At 30.4% G+C, this 22,580-nt stretch overlaps 3 protein-coding genes across 3 annotated transcripts; 2 read left to right on the plus strand and 1 right to left on the minus strand.

Annotated features, from left to right (window-relative positions):
- Positions 1-224: 224 nt before the first annotated feature.
- LOC106433393 (protein NRT1/ PTR FAMILY 4.5) lies at positions 225-3,447 on the minus strand. The gene is made up of 5 exons (XM_013874224.3): positions 3,311-3,447; positions 3,032-3,143; positions 2,672-2,889; positions 1,535-1,972; positions 225-1,352 (listed from the first exon to the last, which is right to left on the minus strand). Exons 1-5 carry the CDS (start codon positions 3,329-3,331, stop codon positions 387-389), a joined length of 1,755 nt encoding a protein of 584 aa, XP_013729678.2. The 5' UTR covers positions 3,332-3,447; the 3' UTR covers positions 225-386.
- A 2,392-nt stretch (positions 3,448-5,839) lies between these two features.
- On the plus strand, positions 5,840-6,655 carry BNAA07G09210D (uncharacterized protein At1g27050). Its single transcript, XM_013874221.3, has 2 exons — positions 5,840-6,219; positions 6,287-6,655. The coding sequence occupies exons 1-2, from the start codon at positions 5,875-5,877 to the stop codon at positions 6,527-6,529; spliced, it is 588 nt and encodes a 195-aa protein (XP_013729675.2). The 5' UTR covers positions 5,840-5,874; the 3' UTR covers positions 6,530-6,655.
- Positions 6,656-18,814: 12,159 nt separating this feature from the next.
- Positions 18,815-22,370, plus strand: LOC106437029 (protein NRT1/ PTR FAMILY 2.12). Its single transcript, XM_048736719.1, has 4 exons — positions 18,815-19,279; positions 19,979-20,196; positions 20,735-21,300; positions 21,393-22,370. Exons 1-4 carry the CDS (start codon positions 19,195-19,197, stop codon positions 22,228-22,230), a joined length of 1,707 nt encoding a protein of 568 aa, XP_048592676.1. The 5' UTR covers positions 18,815-19,194; the 3' UTR covers positions 22,231-22,370.
- The last annotated feature ends 210 nt before the right edge of the window (positions 22,371-22,580 follow it).

Genomic DNA, 22,580 nt, shown 5'->3' on the forward strand with positions numbered 1-22,580 from the left:
TAAGAAAAGAAAAAAATAATAATTAAGAATAGTTAAAAAAAAAAAATTATTTGAACTTGGACTCAATGGCCCAAAAGAAAAAAAAGTGAGAATTGAATCTGATTTTTTAATAGGCCCAAATGGTCCAAAAGAGATTTGATGTGGGCTGAATCCAAAAATAATGACACAATATAGATTTGTTATTAATATTACTTAATTGCCCTTAATGAAACATGCAATGTTAGTGAATGAAAGGGCAGGCTAAGGTAATTATGACAATAGGATCCTGCTTTAATAGTATAGATTAAATCAAGTTACACTAGTGGGTGATTCCAAAATCTTGGCCCACTCAGAGAACATGAACACTCTTCACAGTATTGTAAGATTAAAAAGTATCTATATATCAATCACCTCCTAGCACCAGTTGATATGTACTTGTAACGCATCGCCCAGAATAAATAGTGTAAGAAGTTAACCACACTCAGAATACACAAGAGCCAATAGAACAAGTCTAGTCTGTAACGGTTAATTCCAAGTTTTTCACCAAGCCAAGGAGTTCTTCCTCCACTCCCAGTCATCTTGTTGACAATCACCACCATCGCCGAGTTTAGATAGAACCCCATTGCCAAAGAAGCCCATGAGAGCGATGTGGCCAATGATCTCATAGAAGAAGGTGCTTCCGTGAAGAAAAACTCTAGCAATCCGGCTAGTGTGAATAGATCAGCTGATCCTAGAAACAGATACTGAAGCGCGATCCACAGGAAACTAATTGGTAAGGCTTGTTTTGAGTCAAGCAATCCAGCTTCTGAGGCTACTCTCTTCCTTTTTAACTCTACTAGAGCGGCCACCGCCATTGCTAATATCGAAAGGACTAACCCTACACCGATCCTTTGCAAATGACTAACACCCATTTCTGATTTTGTAACTCTTCTAGCAAATGGGATAATCAGATGGTCATATACTGGAGCAAGAATCAACATGAAAACCACCGGAAAAACTGGTAAAGAAGCTGCGGGAACCACTAGGTTTCCAATCTTTCTGTTCATCGAGGCAGCTTGGCGGACAGAGAAAGTAGAGAGCTGAGCTAAGCAGCAATTGAGCATTATGGTGCAGCCGAATATAGGAAGCATTTTGAGCACAATCTTGACGTCTTCCACTTGTTGGACCGTGCATTCTAGCAATCTATGGACCGTTTTCCCCTCTACCGCTCGGTTTAGACATCTCAAGCTATTTGTTAGTGACTGGGAATCCCTCTTTGCTCCTTCTGATTGATCTTCTCCTACCAAGTGATTAGATGGGGTCATAGAGAAGTTCTCAACAGCATTACTCGAAGATTTACTCGAGCAGCCCATTACAGAAGCTGCGACAAGAACCTGTGCGTAGAGACACGTTAAGAAACAAAACTTATTCATGACAATCATCAAAAATGTATATTTTTCTGTTGTTTTCTGTGACTTATTTTTCAAGTTATTTTTTTTTTGGAACTTATTTTTTCTAAGTTATTTTTCAAGTTACAAAAAAACATTTATTTTTGTAACTTATTTTTTCAAGTTACCTTCAAGATTGTGGTGAGAGGACTTCCCCGAGGGATCCTGTTCTTATAAAACCTCGAACCGGAGAGAAAGACGAGAATGGAGAGAAAGATGGAGATAGTGGAGACACCAAATCCCCATTCCCAGCCTACATTGTCCTCGAGCCACACAACGAACGTCACGGCCACGAGTGCACCACATGAGAGACAGAAAACAAAGTAGTTGAAAAATGTAGATCGTTGTTTACGACCTTTAGGGTCACTCTCATCGAATTGCTCTGCTCCGTGTGAAGGCAACGACCCTTTTATGCCTCCGATACCTAGAGCCGCTAGATACAGTCCCACAAATAGAAGCGCCGCCTTCGAACCATGGACGGGTTCGCATGGTGACGCCGGGGAGCTCTTGCATGGCGGCGGCATTAAGGACGGACGACGGGCTTGGATTGTGAGAAGGATTAGTCCCTGTACGTGTACGTATATCCCAATCAAATCCCATTTAAATATCATAAGGATGTGAATATGATCACTTTATTGCGGTGAAAGTTAATTCTAAAAGTAGAAAGACAATTTACTACATAAAATACTAAACGAAATAAAAATCAAGGTTTCACATATATATTTTTATGTACCAACCAAATTATGATTATGAAATGGATTTGTCACTATTATCACTAACATCAATGCACTTGTTTGTATCTTTTGACTTTCGACAGCTCATGACAGAGAATCAGAGACTATAAAGTGTGAATGTCATAAATATCCCCTCTCAAGTGTTGATTGTAAGTGGATCATAAAGCAGATAAACACAACGACAGTTGACATGCACACGCAAGTACGAATCCGACCCCACCTAGAGATAGGGTTCCACAGCATGGATAGTGGGGACCACTAATCAAACACTACGGAGAGATTCGATGCCGTAACATCTTATCGCAAAGCATGCACGCTTTGTCCCTCGGGTTTTGCATCAAAGGTGGTGAACTTTTTTCAGTCAACATAACCGATTTTGGAATGGATCTTTTTAAGGTACACACATGCACATTAAACTATATGCATGGAGATAGTGTGAACGGGTTATATAGCTTGGTGGTTGACTAATTCTAAGGACTAGTTATAATGAATATTGATGAAGAAAAGGAATAATTTATGGAGTCTTAGTACCATAAACTCAATGAAGGCGGAGATGATGAAGACGATGAAAGTGGAGAGGAAGGCGTCAGAGAAAAAGCCACCGAGGAGAGCGAGTAGGAAGGCCGTTCCCATGAAGGCGCTCACTTCACTCGCTGCTCTCGACAGCGAAAAGTGCATGAACTCCGTCAAATATGTAACCAAGTTGCTTGCGTTCGCTAAAAACGCTAGATTCTCCAGTACTTCCACCGCTTTACAATACACGCACAAAGAAAAATAAATTAAAAAGCAAGCAAATAAGTTAGTCACGTGATTCCCACAAAGATCGATTGGACAAGATATTTTTATGGAAAACGAGAGGGAAGGGGGTAAACTTGTAATGTTGAGACTAACCCAAGACGAAGGAAGCAGCGAGCATGCCGCCATGACGACCTTTCACGGCGGCTTTATTCCTCCAGTCGGCATAGCCTTCCCATTTGGAGTCTTCTCCTTGCATTTCAACTTCCTATATTTAAAAATAGCCACACAGAATGAAGTAAGCTTTAGAAATGAAAAAAAAAAGCTTTAAAAATGAACATCGCCAAAACAAAAACTATGTATTATTTCATTAACTGAGCATTACAAAATTAATTTATAGAGAGAAAAGTATTAATAAGTGCTAGAAGAACCCACCATTTTCTCGATCTCTCCCATACTTTGAGGAGAAGAAACAAAGGAGATCTTTGATTTATGAGTAAAAGTTAGAAGAGGTGAAGGATATTACAGTATGCTTTCTTTTCGTGTTTTGTATACTTGAGCGATATATTATAAGTAGGAATGAAGAACTATAGGGTCTTGAAGCCTTCTTATATATTGCAAATTTTTACGCTTTTGGAAAAAAAAAATATATATATATATGTATATATAAATATTTTTTTTTTGCTCCCTTTTCTTTCCCTAACTAGACTTTAGGGGCTTAGATGATAAGATCCATGATTTCATGACGGTAAGCCATCTGGTGCAAAAATTAAGTATGTATGCATGTTGACTTGGAATAAAGTCGTTGATAATACTTGGACTGTTAGTTATTTATGAATAGTAGATTTTTAACATCTAAATGAATCCTACTATATATGTTTCCTTCAACGGCTAATAAAGAATAGACTGTTCTGGAAAATGAAAATAAAAATCACAACGTTGTGTGATGAATAAGATAATGTCTACACAATTTTTTTTTGATGTCTACACAATTGAACCACATGAATGTCTACACAATTTATACATTAGTTGATTAATAAATTGATAAACCCACTTAGATAATACTTCAGGCCAAGATATAAAAATAATTAGAAATTTTTTAAATCACAGTAATTTCAAAACTACTGTAAAATTTGAGATGATATTTTTTATTCAAATAAATACTATAAAATATAGTATTAGTATGTTATATACGTAATTTTCAAATTATTAGTCTTACTTTAATTTACACAATTGATGAATAAGTCAAAGAAAATATGATGTTACTTTTAACAAATTTAGATTCAAATAGTTTATGTATTTGTTGGTGATTTTTAATGTAGTTAGTTACAAATGCTTTAATGTTTCATATTTTTACAGTCTGTTGTTTGAATCTAGACGAGTAGCACAGTGGTGGATCTAGTTTGTTTTAAAGGTAGTTTAGCTGTACGTTTGATTTTTGTTAGATAAGGATGCAAACCAAATCTAAAAAGATTTGGACCAATGAAAAGTGGCGAATCAAATCCTTCCACTGGATGGGTTACAGAAAAGGGGAAATCCAAATTAACCAAATGGTATAAATCTCTTCACAGCAAGAAATGATACAAATCTAAAACGTGTCATCGGTGTGAAGAGCTAGCGATTCCTTACCATGTTACTCAATTTCTTGATAGTGTTGACCTTGCAATGTAGCCAAATAATGAGCGTGTTACTCTTATTTAATTTGTAAATGATTTCAATTTTTTATTTTAAATATTTAGACTGATAGACATTATGTATCACAAATACAAAGAGATATTATATAGTATAAAAATATTTTTTTTATTTTTACTAGATAAAAAGAAATAAAATTGGCAGTTTCTCTAAAACTGAAGATATTTTCTTTGACTTTATGTGGATCATTTTGTGATATAATAAAAAAAAATTCTTTGACATTATTGTAAATTTATTACCATGCATATTAAAGTCATTCTTGAAACACTTGTCTCCAACTATAATAAGTGTATTCACATACTATATCTTACCGGAGGAGAAAGTTGACAAAAAAAGAAAGAAGAAGAAGCTTTTGCAACTTAGAATTTAAAAGTGTACGAAACGTGACACTATGCTGTTAATTTGTTGATGGCCTGATGCTACGTTTTTTCGAATATAATCAGTATATCATTACTTGTTGTATTCAATTGTAGATCTTTATCCTCAACTACCTAAAGACTAATTCAGCAGTTATGAAAAAAAAACAGCAATTATTAAGAATTTAATAGACAACTAGCTAGTATGAATGTAAGAAATCCCATTTTTCTTTCCCTTGTTTACAGTTCAGCAGATATACGCATATTCATTGATTTATGATACACTAATAGATAACAAGGTTTTGGTGCTATCCAGTGAAATGCAATAATTAACTTTTTAAAGATACATTCATACGAAAACGAAAGAATCACAATGGGCTGTATACTTATTAATTCTTTCAAGTAACCAAAGTTATCAAGCCCAATGTGCCACATTGATGTCCCTGAATTTCTGACTCGTCAGTTAGTTTCTCTAAACAATTGCTTTAAACATGGTTTCACTTTCATATTAATCTTTCAATAATTACAAAACTAAAATGAAATCACTCCAGTAAGCCTATCATATATCTTACCGGCTAGATGAAACTTAAGGCCCATCGATGTCACTAAACCAACTTGGCTCAATTGATTAAAAGGAAAAAATGAGAAAACTTGAATTTGTTTATGAAGTACACAGCTCATAGATTTTCTCTGCATCCTAGTAAAGTACTCATGCCCCGCATTATAACACGTGACACGAGATACAGGGTCCAGCGATATATCTTGTCTGGCTCAAACTCTCACACATGGTGACACACTGACAGAGAAGACTTCAGATAAAGTTAAAAGTACTATATATAGCATTTGAGCCGATGTTAAGCCCATATACGGTAAGCCCAATATGTTTATTATTTCTCTTAAAAAGAAAAGAAAAGAAACAAATTTTCGAGGACCAATCGAGTAAAAGCGAAGATGAGCCGCAAGAGAGAAAACCCCTACACATACCGCCACACACCGGCGCGAATCTCGAAACGCCGGCGACCTTGGGCACCTCCTCCGTCATTAGAAACCAATGAAATCATCGACAAGCCGACCGCAAAACCTCCGCCGCCACCGGCTCTGCTCGTCACCGGACTTCCCGCCAACTGCTCAGTCCTGGAGCTGAAATCTCGATTCGAGATCTACGGATCAATCTCCAGGATCCGAATCGACGAAGACGGAGTCGGATCCGTCTCGTATCGCAACGCCGAGTCAGCAGAAGCCGCCATCGCCGGTAGTCACGAGCCTTCGTTCGGTATCTCCATCGATTCCAAAAAGGTAAAAACACCTTTAACGCCCAAAGCTCGTTGCGAAATTAGGGTTTTATAAGATTTAGTGTTTGCAGTTGGAGGTGGCTTGGGCGACGGATTCAGTGATGACGTGGAAGGAAGGTGTGAAGGTGGGGGAAGAAAAGGAGAAGACGTCGCCGTGGTTGTCGTCGAAGCTTGTGCGAGCTGAGATGTCATTAAGAAAACATGGGAGAAGGAATAGGCTAGCGTCGACTATTGTCAACCCGAGAAGTCAATCTCCGGCAACGAGAAGGGAGGTTAAAGACAGAGATATTGTAGCCTACGACGATATTCTTTAACACTTACTAGAAAAGATAGTAACTTTTTTTCTTCTCTGTGAAAGAACTCTGATTCTTTTCCATTTTATTTTTGCAAAGATGTGTATGTTATATATGTACGAATTTAGCGAAGTCTTTTTTTTTTTCCTTTTTGAGCTTTCACAGTAAACCTTGGTTCTTTCTCTATCTAGAAACTCTACAAAAAGTCAAAAAGTTTTGTACCATTTAAGAATGTAATCTATCAAATGATCCGAACTCTTGCTTATTTGCAGTGGATTATAATTAGAAAGGACTCAAGATTGGTATGCGCACCGGTTAATGGACAGTGATTCAGTGTCTTCCTTCATCTCTTTCTTTCATACAAATTGCTTTATGATGGAGTCATGCTTTATTTACTTAACCGGTAATTTCTGTGTAGATAGATGCATCAATTACCTTCTGTTAGCTAATTGAACTCATTCCTCTGTTAATGAACTTGTTGAACAGTTAATGGCAAAGTTTTCAAGCTTGGTAACACCCTTAATAAACAAGCAACAACTGCAAGCACATTGCAGCAGGAGAGGTTTCTTTTGCCGTGACAGGTAAAAGGGGAGGTGGACAATTCTGTTATCTCATTCTCTTCAGACTTCTTCTCTCAATATAAACAAACCACCTTTGAATATGTCTTGCAGAAAATGAAAAAGTTCAGACATGGGGATGCAGTGCCGGTCTAACGTATTATAATTTCCTAAGTCATTTCAAAAAAATATGCATTTATATCTCTATAATATTATTTGAGAAGTCAGTTTCCTATGTGTAGTTTCCATGTTAATTTTAGAGTAGTTAATTACAAAAATATTCTTAATGAATTGAAAATATTATGCATAATGCCATTATTATAATTTTTTTATTTTATTTTCCTTTTTGTTTCATAATTTTTTGCTTTTAATTTCCTTTTTTTAATCATAATGTTTTCTTAAACTACTAAAATATGGAAATTATATATATATATATATATGTATATATATATGTATATATATATATATCTATAATTTCGATATTTTATTTAATAACTAATAAAGAATATATTTTTTAAACAAGATAATTTTTAAAATATTTTACCTTATAATAAAATAAAACAACCAAAAATATTTTCTATATATATGTTTAGATCAAAAGATTAAAAGTGGAAACAAAATCAACCATCTGCTTTATATATTGATAATTTAATATCTTCTTAATGTTACAACTAACACTAAACTAAATAACTAATAAGAATTAATAAATTATGTTTGTCAATAGATTCAAAAAATATATTTTCTAAAATAATATAATTTTAATTTATTTTTAATATTTTATCAAAAGGATACATAATAAATGACAAAAATTACAAAGATATATTTACAAATCTAAAATAAAAAAAATAAAATTTTAATAACATTTAATATGATTTTAGCTATTTAAAATTAAAATAGTTGTAGTAAAAATTCAACTCAGTAAACCCCAAAAATAAATAAGTAAATCAATGAAAATTTTAAACCTAGATTGCATATATAACTAAAATAAATATATTATTTAAACACTATTTACATATGATATATATATAAATGTATGTTTTCAAATAAGATAAAATTTCTAAATAAAATAAAATAACTACTAATTTTTATAACGATAGATATATATATATATATATATATATATATATATATATATATCTTAAAAATTAATTAATTATTAATTATTTTGTATATATTTATATCCTTGCATGAACATAGGAAAATCACATAGTTTATATATAATCCAAAATCATATAACAACAGTAATAAAAATAAATAAAATTCCATTAAACAATCAAGTTTCACAAAAGGTTTGTAAGGAAAAAAAAGGATAGAATAGAAAATACTTATTAACGAAATATCGATCTTTTTGCTTCTTTTCCTTCAAATCACTACTTAAACTTATGTAGTCAAGTTTTTCGAAAATAATAGTCTCAACTGACTATCATTAAGATTGGTGAACATAAAAGAAGAACAAACTCGTAACGACTCCTAATAATGTCAACACATGATACTGCTCTCATCACAATTTTTAAGTTTTTATAAAAATTTAGAAATTAATAAATTAGTCACGTACCTCTCGTCAATACGAAGATTATGATCTAAGAATTGAAGCAATAGAAAATAAATTGGGAAAATGTCAGAAAAGAAAGAGACAACACGAAAAACTATTTAGTAGCTAACTTTTAATTAGGATTTTAGTTGTAATCAAAAATAGAAATTAACAAATATATTTGTTAATACAAGTTTATAAATATTGCTAAAGGATCTGACAAATGTTATTCTGATTAATTATTCCCACAAGTATTATTTTAGCTAAGAAAACCTTACAAACCTTAATTATTCGTAAAAAGCAAAAAAAAAAAACTAAAATATATCCCATTGACAACAAAAACATATGCCCTTGTAAAATTTTCTGCCTTAAGCCACGGCTTCACCCGCTTATGCCATAGACCGGCCTGGGGGGATGAGGTGAACACGGTCAGGTAGGCTTCTTCACACCAACAAACCCACTGGAAGAAATTTCAGCAGCTATACAAATCAATTAAGCCTCGCGTTCCTGAAAAGAATTTTGCTTCTTGATACATACTTTGTGCATATTCACCTGAACTTCTTCTACCGTCAACTTCTTGAAATCCTCTTTTGAAAGAAAAGGTAGTGAACAGTTTTATTCATCATGAATAATTTGTTTACAGCGACCAGAAACATACCACAATCACCGAAGACCAAGGTACTGAACCATTTGGGGACATATCATACATGGAACCATTGCTTTTTCCTTTCTCCCTTAAGCTAATCCCTAAACTCAAATTCCTCTGTTTCTCCAAACTGGTCAAAATGCCTTCAATTCCACTCTCATTCCTACCATCTCCTTCTCTGATAGAACATAACCTATGTTACCACTAATACCACTGATAAAGGATGTTACTCCTTTATGATCGACCTAGTGTTCTTGAAACACCAAATCGTAGCTCTTTAGTAATAGATCTAAAAAGAGAAAGATCTAAATCCTCAAAGAACAAACAAAGAACTTTTATTAGAATTCCAAAGCTTAAGAAAGTTTACAAGATGATTTCTGAATGAATCGAATCAGAGCACACAACTCTGTTTTATATCCTAACCGTAAGATGAACTCAGCCACTCAGATAACAACACCTGTCGACTCGCGAAGCGCGTGAAGCCGTTGTAACAAACCTCCAAACAAACTCTTCCCTCCTCTCATCCTTCACAGTTCACACTTATCCTTTATTTCTCCTGTATCACTAAAACATATAGAATAAAAACTAATAATCTTAGATCTAAACCCTAATGTGTATAATCGAATAAATTTTAAACATATTTAAATATTATATTAAAATTGTGCGAAGCAAATAAATGGGGTAAAACTTAACCTTATGAATCTCAGGCTTAAACTTAACCCTATGATGGACTAATTATGTTCAACTATTTTAACTTTATTTCAAAAGTCATGATTTAAAACTAAAGATTTTGATACATGGTTATGCTGTTATTAGGTTGAGTCTATTTTAACATCCTTAGTCATATTCATCCCCCTATATATTAAATGAGAAGTCACTTTAATGATTTCTGATGACGTGTCGTTCATAGGTGAAGTTTCAAAAAATTATTATAATTTGATTCGTCGATTGTTTTTAACTTTTTTTTTTATTTAAATTAGATCTAAAAATTTAAGGTAAGTTTAAAAATATTTAACATCACTTGCCATACAATCTAAAGAATATTACAAATAGCAATTTATGGCAACTAATTCTCGAAATTATAGAAAGATTAATAATGTTTTATTTATTACTTTTAATATTTATAAACTATAAAATATAATGAACGAATTTTTATATAAGATAATTATAATAGTTTTATACTCTACTTGATGAATTGTATTCGAATATAATTAGATAATAACTATTTTAAATATTACAAAATCCAAACATGTCTATTAATATTGATTTTATAAATTATTTATAAAAATATAAATTCTACTATATCTTATATATTAAAACAGAAGTCACAACCTTGATTCATGTGTGATTTTTTAAAAAATGGACCTAATGGACCTATTCATAGAAATTCATATTACATTTTAATTCAGACTAATAATAAATTGAATTTTTAAACTATTTTAATCATAATATCTTTTGATATCTTTTCATTTTGAATATAAATATATTTATTTTAAAAGTCTAACAAATCTGTTTGAAAAGATTTTTACAAGATCTTCATTTTCGAAATTATATTTAAATATTTTCAATAATTTCGAAATTAGTTTAAAATATTATTATACATTAATATATTAAGTTATATAAAATTAAAAATAAAAAAATCTATAATATTTTATTTATTATATAATCATAATCAATCATATTAATAAAATTATTATATTGAGCTAAATAAAATTATTATATTGAGCTAAATATAATAAAATTGTATTAAATTTATATATTTATATATTTTATTTTCGTAATTATAAAATATTTATGTTCAAAAATAAAATCTAATATGTTGGTAAGATGGGTTAACATTATCAAACTATATAATACATGTATAAAAATTAACATGTATTTCTATAAAGTTAATAATATAAAATCTTTGTAACTACTTTAATCATAATATATTTTCATTTTAAATATAATATATATTTATATATTATATTTTAAAAATTCTAATAAATCTGTGTAAAAATATTTAAACAATAACTTAATGTATTTTAAGTTATCGTTTAAAAATGAAAATAAATAAATTATATCATATTTTATCTACTTTTATAGTCATGATCTTGTTAAAATATAATTATTATACTAAAATAAATATGATAAATTATATTCAATTGATAAATTTATAAATTTTATTTTCATAAATATAAACTATTTATTTAAAATATAATATGATGATAGAACGGCTTAGAATTAACAAACTATATAATACATGTCTAAAAATTAACATGTCTTACACTTTTATATATACAATAATAAATTATCTAAAATGAATAAGCATAAAAATATTGGTAAAAAGAAATCCAGTTTTGAAATACGGGTCAAAATTTATCCTAAATTAAATACAAAATATTTTTTAAATATATTTTCTCATGAATATATTAATTTGCTTAATAACTAAATGCAAATACAATAAGATAAATATATAATAAAAAGTGGCAAATACATAAGGTTTAAACAATTATTAATTATAACATGTAAATTATAAAATTATTGTATTTGAAATAGTTATATAAATATTTAAGTATATGATTAACATTAAAAATATATACTACTTATGTTCTAAAACAATAATTTATTTATAAAAAAAATTAAAACAAACACCCGTGCGGTTGCACGGGTCAAAATCTAGTATTGATTTAAAAGTCACATAAGTGATTTTTTATTACGTGTTGATCATAAATGAACTCTTCAAAGGAAAGGATAATTCAATTACCACTTTCAAAATAATCTACATAATATTAGAAATAATTATTTATGGTAACTAATTGTTGAAACTATGAAAGAGTAAAAATTCGATCATTTTTTATATATTTATAAATTACATAAAATAATAAACAAAAATGTTTATTTGAATTGATATAAAGATTTTATATTCGTATAGAAAGAATTATATTTGTATATAAAGTATCATAATAACTATTAATGTCTAATAATTCAATGTATGCTTTATTAATCATTTATAAAATTATAAATACATTTATAAAATTATTTATATTGGCTTATTAGATGTTTTAAATTATTATAAGAGGTTCTAAGTCATTTATAGAAGCTTATACATTAATTTATAAAATGTATTTTGAAAATTTATCCTCCTATTACAATATTTTGAATTTTTTCATTTTTAATGGTAAAATTCCTCAACTATGTTTACTTAGTGTAGAAACTCCTAAACTAAAGATTTACTGATAGTTTAATGATAATTATTACCTGTTAGAGTTTAATTCAATAAATAAAGTTAGTTCAGAGGGTTTTTCGTTAAATACTTAGTTTGGGGGTTTTTACCCAAAACAAATTTAGTTGAGAGGTTTTAACGTTAAAATTCCTTATTCTTTCCTTATTATCTATTAATTAAATCTTTATAGTGAGATTTGTTTTATAAAAAACCAGTTGCAATCAACTGACAAGATATCTTATTTCCTAATATCATGCATTTAATATTTAAATATATATAGCAAGATTTGAGTTACCAAAATTACGTATATATTATAACCAGAATATCTATAAAAATTTATTAGAAGATATTCTATCTCATAGCTGAATTAAAATTTATTAGAGTATATTCTATCTCATAGCTTCTCTTGAAAACTAGGTCATTTAGAAACTTAAACTAATTTTCTATATAAATATCACGCCACCCCCATTAGTTTCATGAATCTATCTTCAAGTTTTCATATGTTTTTGAACGTTCTAATTTAAATTTTACTTTTGTGATCTTGCGTAGGTGTATGATAATCAATAAATAACTCATAGACGGAAACACCATTACTGGTAATTTTATGGGGGATTCTTCTTCTCTGTTTTTTTTGTTCTCTTCCTCTCCTTGTTGTATCTCTATCTATAGTTTTGCATCAGTAGTGATTCAACTAACAAAAAAAGACGACTCTGTTTATCCAGGAACTGATCATCCTTTTCGAAAAAGGTAATTCTTTTTTTTTATAAAGTTAAATCACTTAGCAAGAATATAATATAAGATGTGTATGCTAATCAAGTGCAATTTTATTCATTGTGCGTGATCCTCTTCAGGTACGTCTGAGAGCCAAAAGTAATCTCAGAGCTTTTTAAAAACTTTGAAACTCATTGATGTTGTCCTATCAATTATATAATTTGTTATCTTTTGAGGATTGTTTACATCTTTAAATATTTTTGTTAGAATTACCTCTTTTCTGACTCAAGGCTTAGAGAAGGAAACCGTAAATCATCTTTGTTGTTACAATGAAACCAATGACAATAAATGTCATGTAATTCAAATCTCTTTTATATTTCATGGCTGATTTTGTTATTGGGGTTATGCGTGAAATATTTGTTTTTTCTCAATTATATTTTTCTGATGTTTTAAGATTAGTGTTAAATGTGATCGTTTGAAGCATAATGCATTCTCAGAACACACCTCCATGATAAACACTTCTATGTAAATTGTGTCAATTATGTTAGTGATTTTGCATGTGAGTATTGTGACTGATGTTCCAAGAGAGAAATCGTATCATCTCAAACCGAGATTGTGGGGAAAGGTAATTGGTTTATAGATCTAATTGGATAATTGACATCTAAAAGATACATTTTATTAGATAGTACCAAGCACTCCTTTTAAACCTTTTGAACTCTAACTTTTTGAACTAACAGAATAATCATGCTTAACCTATAAGCAGTTCAAAGAGTTATGTATCTAAGGGATACGCTTTATCAGATATAAATGATACGTTTTATTAGATAGTACCAAGCAGTCCTTTTAAACTCAAACAATGCTATGTTCTGAGTTGTACACATTGTATTGACCTTTTTTTTCCTTGCGGTGTGTATTCAGATAGCAGTAGTGAATTGCAAATATGAAGTAATATCAATCAAAATTAAGAAAGGTCTTTTAAAAGCAGAGATTATCACATGGGCCTCTCTTGAACATGACAAACAACCAGCAGTTTTTGCCTGGCCGGAATTTCTTAAACAGGTTTTCTACTTTCTATTTTCTTATTATTTAGTTTCACCTGATGAGAAGTTTGAATCACGAACTCTTGACATTTTAAAATTTATATTATTTATTTGTCTAATGGTGCAGAGGTTTCAATGAGACCGGCTTATCCTTCTTCCAAGAAAGGTAAGGACTATGACAACCTTGAAGCTGAAGTGAAGAAGAATAGAAGGATGATAAGCTTGAAGGAGACGCTGCGTTGAACAAGTTCTTCCGTGATATATATTTGAATTCTTATAAGGATATGAAGAGTGCTAGAGCAAATCATTTGTGAGTATCTATCTATCTATATTCCTATTTAGTCTTTCTTCTCTCATGGAGATTACAATGTTTTTGGCATTTTGATTGACTCTTTTGCAGTTTTGCACAATCAACAGGTGGAATCTATTAGGATAGTGCTTTCAATAGACTGGAAAGATGTTGGTGCTAAGAAAATCGAGAGCACTCTTCATGATGATCTAGCGCTCAAGACATGGGAAATATGATCTTATATGATGTGTGGGTTTTACCTTAATCTGGACAGAACTCGAAGCCTTGGTCTTAAGGTCTGGTTTCTACTTTATGGACTTAAGGTACTTTGTATTTTCCATAACTCATATTGTTTATACGAAGCACTAAATTTTTTAATCTAAACGTTCTAATGTATTCTTTGTTCATATGAACATAGTATAAATATCAATATGTAACATCGAATCTTTTATATTAACTACATACATGTAACATAAGTATTATATAGTTGTAAATATGTAATTATCAATTTAATATTAATGTTAATGCCTGCACATTCGTGCGGGCGGTCCACCTAGTTATATATTAAAAAAGAAGCATTACGACATTTGTTTGAAAGCACATGTCATCACCAAAATAATTTTAAGAATCCTTAGAAAAATATGTTGGTCCATCTAAATATAGAATAATTTTTTTATTAAACTAACCATAAATTAATTATTAATATTCTTTATTGTTTCCTTTAATAAAAATTACGGAATTGCCTAATGTGACTAAAGTATATATGACAATTAATGATTTTGAATAACAAAAATTTGATAAAAATTACTCAATCCTCCATCATTTTTTAGACTTTAACTTATTAAAATAAATTAAACAAACTCATTAAAAATATAATAAAAATTTAAAATTTTCCGTATATTTTATATTTTATATTTTATATTTTAAAAAATGACTATACATGACTAAAGCTGTTAAAAATCTCACATTGGAATTTTTTGATTCATGGTTTAAAATTTCTATTATGACAAGATAAAAATTATTACAAAATTTTATAAGTAGGAATTCTCATTTAATATATATATATATATATATATATATATATATATATATATATATATTATATCGTTTAAAATAAATTATATACCATATAAATACATAAATATTTTATTTTCAAAATTTTCTTTGACTTCTTTTATAAAAGCTTTGACAAAAATATTCAAAACTTAATATTTACATTTTAAACTTTGCATTGATTTTTTTTTCAAAACTATAAATTATTAAAACTAATATACATTTCACAAAAAAAAATTGTTATCAGTGAACTAAAGTTTTTGTTATAAAAAATACAAATGATCAAAAAAAATATGAGTATAAAAAATTATTTAACAAATATCAATATTAAAAATTTACTATATATCTATGTTAATATCATTTAAGCTTAATTATATACCATATATAATAGAAAAAGTGTTTATTTGGATTCATAAAATTTATTTCTGTGTTCGCACCAATTTAATTATATACGTAATAGTTAATAAATTTTTTTAATTGTTCGATATATATTTATTATTTTATGATATGTAAAAAATATATAATACTTAAATATAATTTATATATAATTTTATCCCGCGCAAGACGCATGTCTTAAGCTAGTGCGTCTTATTGTAATTCCATTGCGATTAACTATTCGAAACATATAAAAGTTTAGAAGTATTCTTATCCGTAGAAGGCGACTTCTAAAAGTTTAGAAGAATGATAAAAATTCTGAATACACTTTCTACTTTGAGTAGACGTAAGATTACATTGTAGAAAACACATTCCCCGAAATTTAGAATACTTTATAAAAGTAGAAGATGCATTCGGAAGGAAAGTGGATACCTTTACGATTAGTAGAATGTGCATTCCTCTTTTTTAGAAATTTAGTAAATAGTAAAATGAGCGTTCTAAAAGAAGTAGATGAACGTGTTTATTTTAGAAATCGTTTTCTACTATACCATTTTTCATAGAAGACGCATTCTACTTTTAGTAGAACGTATTTTAAAAATCTTATTTACCAAGTTTTTGAACAAAAGAAAATTACCAGCTTGTGTATATGGATGTTTTATTAATTGTTTATATTTTTAATAATTTTTTTGATTCATAAAATTATTTATTTCATTAGTTTTCAGAAATACAAAGGGTAAAAAGGAGAAAAACTAGACAAAATTGGTTTTATACTAAATGGACAACAACCTGATTTTTTTGTTCTCTTTTGGCAATTTTCCCTTCTTATAATAGGGTTTTGAAAACTCAAATACGAATTTGTAATATAGATATTCATGTTAAGATTGTTTTAGACTTCTTCACACGAAATCGTATTGCTTTCTACAAGCTTTCTCTAAAACAATTATAAAATCATCTGAATTAGTGTATTATTGATATTTTTATGAATTAAGAGTCAAGGAAATAAAGTTTCATATTTGAGAAACATTGTTGGAAGAATGAATAAGAAAACTAAAAAATATCATTCAGTGGATATGTTTTAATAATTCATTAGGTAATAACCCGCGCCTTGCATGAGATATGATTATTAGTTTCGTTATTTTTGATAAAAAAGACATTAAATCTGTTTAATTTAGATATTGGTCCGGTTTTAAGTTTTTTTTTTTGTTTTTAATCTTCTAAAATATAACTATTATTTTAAATTAATATTCATTTTAGTTTATTCGGTTAAAATGTTTTATTTTTTGGTTTTTTCCGATAAAAACGAAAGATTAATATTATTTGTTTATTTTTCATGCTTATGAATTTTAGATAGTCGTCATGTCGAACCAATAGTTTCGTACTATAGTTTCGAAACAGATAATAGTTTAAGAAAAAGAAAAAAAAATTATTAAGATAAATCATTTCACTACAATTTGGTCGGTAGTGAAAGAAGCATTAAGAAAAAATATTCAACTTTCAAAAAAATTAGATAAAAAATTAGATACTTCAGTTGTGGTGAATACTTAGACCATCTTTAACCTTAGTTTCTTAACTGAGGTTATTAGCTTCTACTAAGAGATGGTTCTTAGATTTTCTTATATTTTAACTAAGAAAAGTTAAGAAATGTCTTTTAAATAAGAGATATAAGAGCCGTCTCTTAGCCGAAAAGTGTAAAAAAAAATAAACAAAAAAGTGTCAAATCATGAATTAAGAACCCCGGCTAAGAGACTGAGGTTAATGATGCCCTTAGTTACAAGGTGCTCATATCAAGGTGCACATGTATATGTATGTAAAAAGTATATAAAAATAGTTGACAAATATATAAAGATATTGTTAATTAATACTAAATGACATTTTTGTTCAAAATAATACATGAAAGATAAAATTAAAATTAATTTATAATAGAAAAAGGCCTTGACATTAGTCATTTTTTACATATAAAGAAAATAAAATTGTATATGTAAATAAGGGTGGGCACATATCGAATATATGGGTATTTGGAAGCATTCGTGTCGATTCAATCTTTAGCCACCTAGATATTCGGTGACTCGGATATCTGAAATGTTTTAGAATTTTAAAGAATATCCGATTTGATCCGTAAATAAAATAAAATTTTAAAAATAATTTAAAATTTAAATAATAATATTTTATTACAAAAATAAAACATTATTTACCTTTTTAAATTCTAATGCCTAATATAATAAATTTAATTCATAAATATATTGTAAAACTGATATAAAGTATAATATACATAACATATATATATATATATATATATATATATAATTATTTACATATATATATATATATATATGCATATAACATACCAAATTAGATATATGTTTCTAAAAATATTGGTATTTGTGATTTGCTTCTTTTTTGATATTGTATTTTAGTATTTGATTTGTTTCATAGAGTTATGGATATCCAAATTTTTTGGTTCAAATCAAAAACGAATAACGAATCGAATCAAAATTTATGAATATTTTGCTCAACTTTATCCGTAAACAATAAAAATAATATATATATATATATATATTTTGGCTTTTGATTCGTTATCTATTTTTATTTGAACCAAAAAAATTCAGATTTTTATTGGAACAATGTATGTGAGTTTTATATTAAAAAAATACAAATACATAGTATGAACGCGTTAGCATTCTTATTATCAAATCGTTGTGAGGTTGCCACACATCTATTATAGTGTGAATGCATTTATTACAATGATTTTCTTTTAATATATTGTATAAGGGATTTTGGGCAATATTTTATAAATATGCAAATAAATAAATAAAGAAACAACATACTTGGAAATGTATTAAATTAATAATTATCCAGAACTCACTATTCTAAAGAAGTTTTGCATTTGAAGTAAACTAATATTGTATACTTTAAATTACTATAAAACGAGATATAGACACTTATTATACTACACACACCATCATGCATTGTTCCCATAGGCAGTCAAATTTGTTAAAATTGTTAAAAGCATTAGAAAGAAAGAAATAACTTTCTTCTCTCTCACACAACTTATGTATCTATACATAAGAAATCCTCCTCAGCTTCATTTCATCTTCCAATTATTGAGTCGTGGCTTAGTCAGAATGCATTCCTTCTAATGCTATTCTACCCATAAAACAAAATCAAATTCAATGTATTCTGTTTACTCTAAATTTTAGAGATCGGTCATACGGTAAAAGACAGTCTTCTTCGTCTTTTGAGGTCGTAGCTTTCTTGAGTTCATTGTGGTCATCACCCGAGATGGAAGTTCTTGAGAATGCTAAGAATCCTAATAACTCACCGGAGAGAAAACGTGGAGGCTGGATATCCATCTCGTTCATCCTTGGTATGTTCTTTTCTCGTTTCTTCCAATATTTAGTTTTTCAAGGTTTTTCTTTGTATAAATCTCAACATGGTAAACTAGTAAATGGATACGAACTTCGTCATCCACAGTATAAATTATGGTGGATCGACTGGTTAAGCACGCAGCTTTGATCCCTTTTAATTGGTAGTCATAGAGAATTTCTGTCTTCAACTAAAATCTTTCTTTTGTTTTAGAGAGACTAACTCAATATGATGATTTTTTTTTGGATTGGTATATAAGAAATTATTATTATTTTTAACAAATAAACAAACAGTCAAACACATAATGAGGAAAATAATTCTTACTAAAATTCTATCAATTTAATCTCATTAAAAATACGTATATATACTTTATCATCACTTTTTCTTCTTAATATTTTGTGCACCATGATAATATCATGAACACACTAACCACTTTTACGAGTCATGCAATACAGTAATCAAAGAAAATAGTACCAGGAGAAATGACCCAAATTAAATAAATAAATAAATAAATAATATGGTCGACCGTTTCATGTTGTTATGGCGTAAACCTTTTGATAAGACGCATGAAATACAGTTAAGCTTTTCAGACAGATCATGAGTTATATATATAAATTAATTGTACTTAACGGCCACTCCAACTTAAGTAAACGAAAGTATTGGTTCATAAAGTATATTATCATGGTGATATAATGTAAAGGAAATGAGACGCTGGAGAGGATGGGAACGATTGGGTTATCGGCGAATTTCATGGCGTATTTAACCAATGTGTTCCACATGAAGCTAGTGGACGCTTCCAACGTTTTCAACTTGTGGTTAGGTCTCAGCAATTTGGCTCCACTCCTCGGTGCAATAATCTCTGACGCCTACGCTGGCCGCTTCAAGACCATCGCTTACGCCTCCTTTTTCTCCCTTCTCGTACGTTTTCTCCCTCTATCATCTATTCTTTCTTCTACAATAACATTGCAACTTAAAATGAACAGTTGGGTTACAATAACAAGTGATGACTGATGACAGTCTAGTTGCTTTGGTTAATTTTGGTACAGGTTTGTTCGTAGATTAGTTTATATTATGTTTTGAGATTTTCCCAATTATACTTGCATTAAAATGATAAGATTGCATGTGTGAGCTTTTCACAAGCTGGATGTTTGAACTTTAGTTTTTATTCATAATTTCAGAAAAAATCAGACGGTCCATCAATATCACTAAGCTTGACATTAGACAAAAAGTGCATGCATTATATGCCATGTAGTTTTCTTCAAACTTTTCCAACTTTAGAAGTTACCTAATTTTAATGGCTTTACACATCGTTTACTATTAATGAACTTCCGTGACTCAATGAAATTGTGACAAATAATTCTAATGTTTTTCTTAAAAAGTGTAATGAATTCAATTTTGATCAATATATTTTCAATAACATAAGAAATCAATCAAGTTTATAAATAAATCCAAACAGGGACTAATGACAGTGACACTCACTGCCTGGCTGCATCAACTCCACCCACCAGAATGCAACATCCACCGTCCAGATAGTTGCGACCGTCCAAACAAACTCCAGCTCGGAGTATTGTTCCTTGGTCTCAGCTTCCTCTCCATCGGCAGCGGTGGAATACGACCTTGTAGCATCCCTTTCGGAGTGGACCAATTTGACCAACGAACCGAGAAAGGCCTCAAAGGAATGGCCAGTTACTTCAATTGGTACTACTTAACTTTCTCCATCGTTCTCATCGTTTCGCATACCGTCATTGTGTACATACAGGACAACATCAGCTGGACCGTTGGGTTTAGCATTCCGACCGGTTTAATGGCTTGCTCGATCGTTTTGTTCTTTGTTGGTACGCGATTTTACGTGTATGTCAAACCGGAAGGGAGTGCATTCTCTAGTATTGCTCGAGTCATTTTAGCGGCTCATAAGAAACGGAACCTCAAGCTTCCAGTGGAGGATGATGGAACGGTGGAGTATTATGACCCACCACTTAAACCTGGAGTGTTATCCAAGTTACCACTCACCAACCAATACAAGTATCTACTCATATACTTTTCTGTTAACGTTTGATTTTTTTTCTAAAAGCATATAATATTATTTAAGCTAAAATGTATTGGCTTCCGTTTAGGTTCCTAGACAAAGCGGCGGTGATCACAGAGGGTGATCTCACAACCGCTGGAGTTCCGGTGAATAAGTGGAGGCTATGTAGCGTTCAAGAAGTTGAAGAGGTCAAGTGTTTGATCAGAATCATTCCGGTTTGGTCTGCTGGAATAATCTCCGTTGTTACAATGTCCACACAAGTAACTTTCATCGTCCCTCAAGCTATGAAAATGGATCGACACATGGGTCCTCACTTCGAGATCCCGGCAGGTTCCGTGTCCGTCATCTCTTTCATTACAATAGGCATTTGGTTGCCTATCTACGACCGCGTCATAGTCCCTTCCCTTTGGCGAATTCGCAAGTTCAGGGTCACGCTTCTGCAGCGGATGGGGATAGGGATCGTCTTCGGCATCGTGTCCATGTTCACTGCGGCGATAGTGGAAAGAGTGAGGCGGACACAGGCCTTGAAAATGACGCAGATGTCGGTGTTTTGGTTGGCGTGGCAGCTGGTTCTGATGGGACTCTCCGAGTCGTTCAACTACATTGGACAGATCGAGTTCTTCAACAGTCAGTTCCCTGAACACATGAGAAGCCTTGCGAACTCGCTGTTTCCACTCTCCTTTGCCGCATCTCACTACTTAACTAGTCTGCTGGTGACGACGGTGCATAAGTTCTCAGGTGGAAAAGACAAGCCGGCCTGGCTGGACAATGACCTTAATAAGGGGAGGCTGGATTACTTCTACTATATGATTGCTGGTTTGGGTGTTGTTAACCTTGTCTACTTCTGGTACTGTGCTCGAAGCTACCAGTACAAGGCCGGTTCACAGATTGAAGATTTGGCAGAGGAGAAATCTCTGGTTGACTAGAATGAAACCACATGCATGATCAGTTTACAAGCTAAGATCCATATGCTAATTGTGTGTGATATTTGTATGAATATGTAACTCTCTATGCTTGGCTATCTAAACTGGCTCTCATTGAAAGAAAAAAAGAGATTATTACTTCACATGTCGCAACCAAAACAAAAGTTTACTTACCAAACGAGAAATTGTCCGAAGTTCCAAACAGAGAAAATGCTTTATTATATAAGTGATTTGAAACTTGAGCAAACTAAGGAAGGAGACGCACCCAAGAGCCAAAGGCAGAGAAGCTAAGTAAGACGCAACAGTGACGTTAGAGTCTTGGTAATGAATAATGATTTGAATGAATGGCCATT

This window comes from Brassica napus, chromosome A7 (assembly GCF_020379485.1).
Source record: "Brassica napus cultivar Da-Ae chromosome A7, Da-Ae, whole genome shotgun sequence".
In the NCBI taxonomy this organism is placed as follows: Eukaryota; Viridiplantae; Streptophyta; class Magnoliopsida; order Brassicales; family Brassicaceae; genus Brassica; species Brassica napus.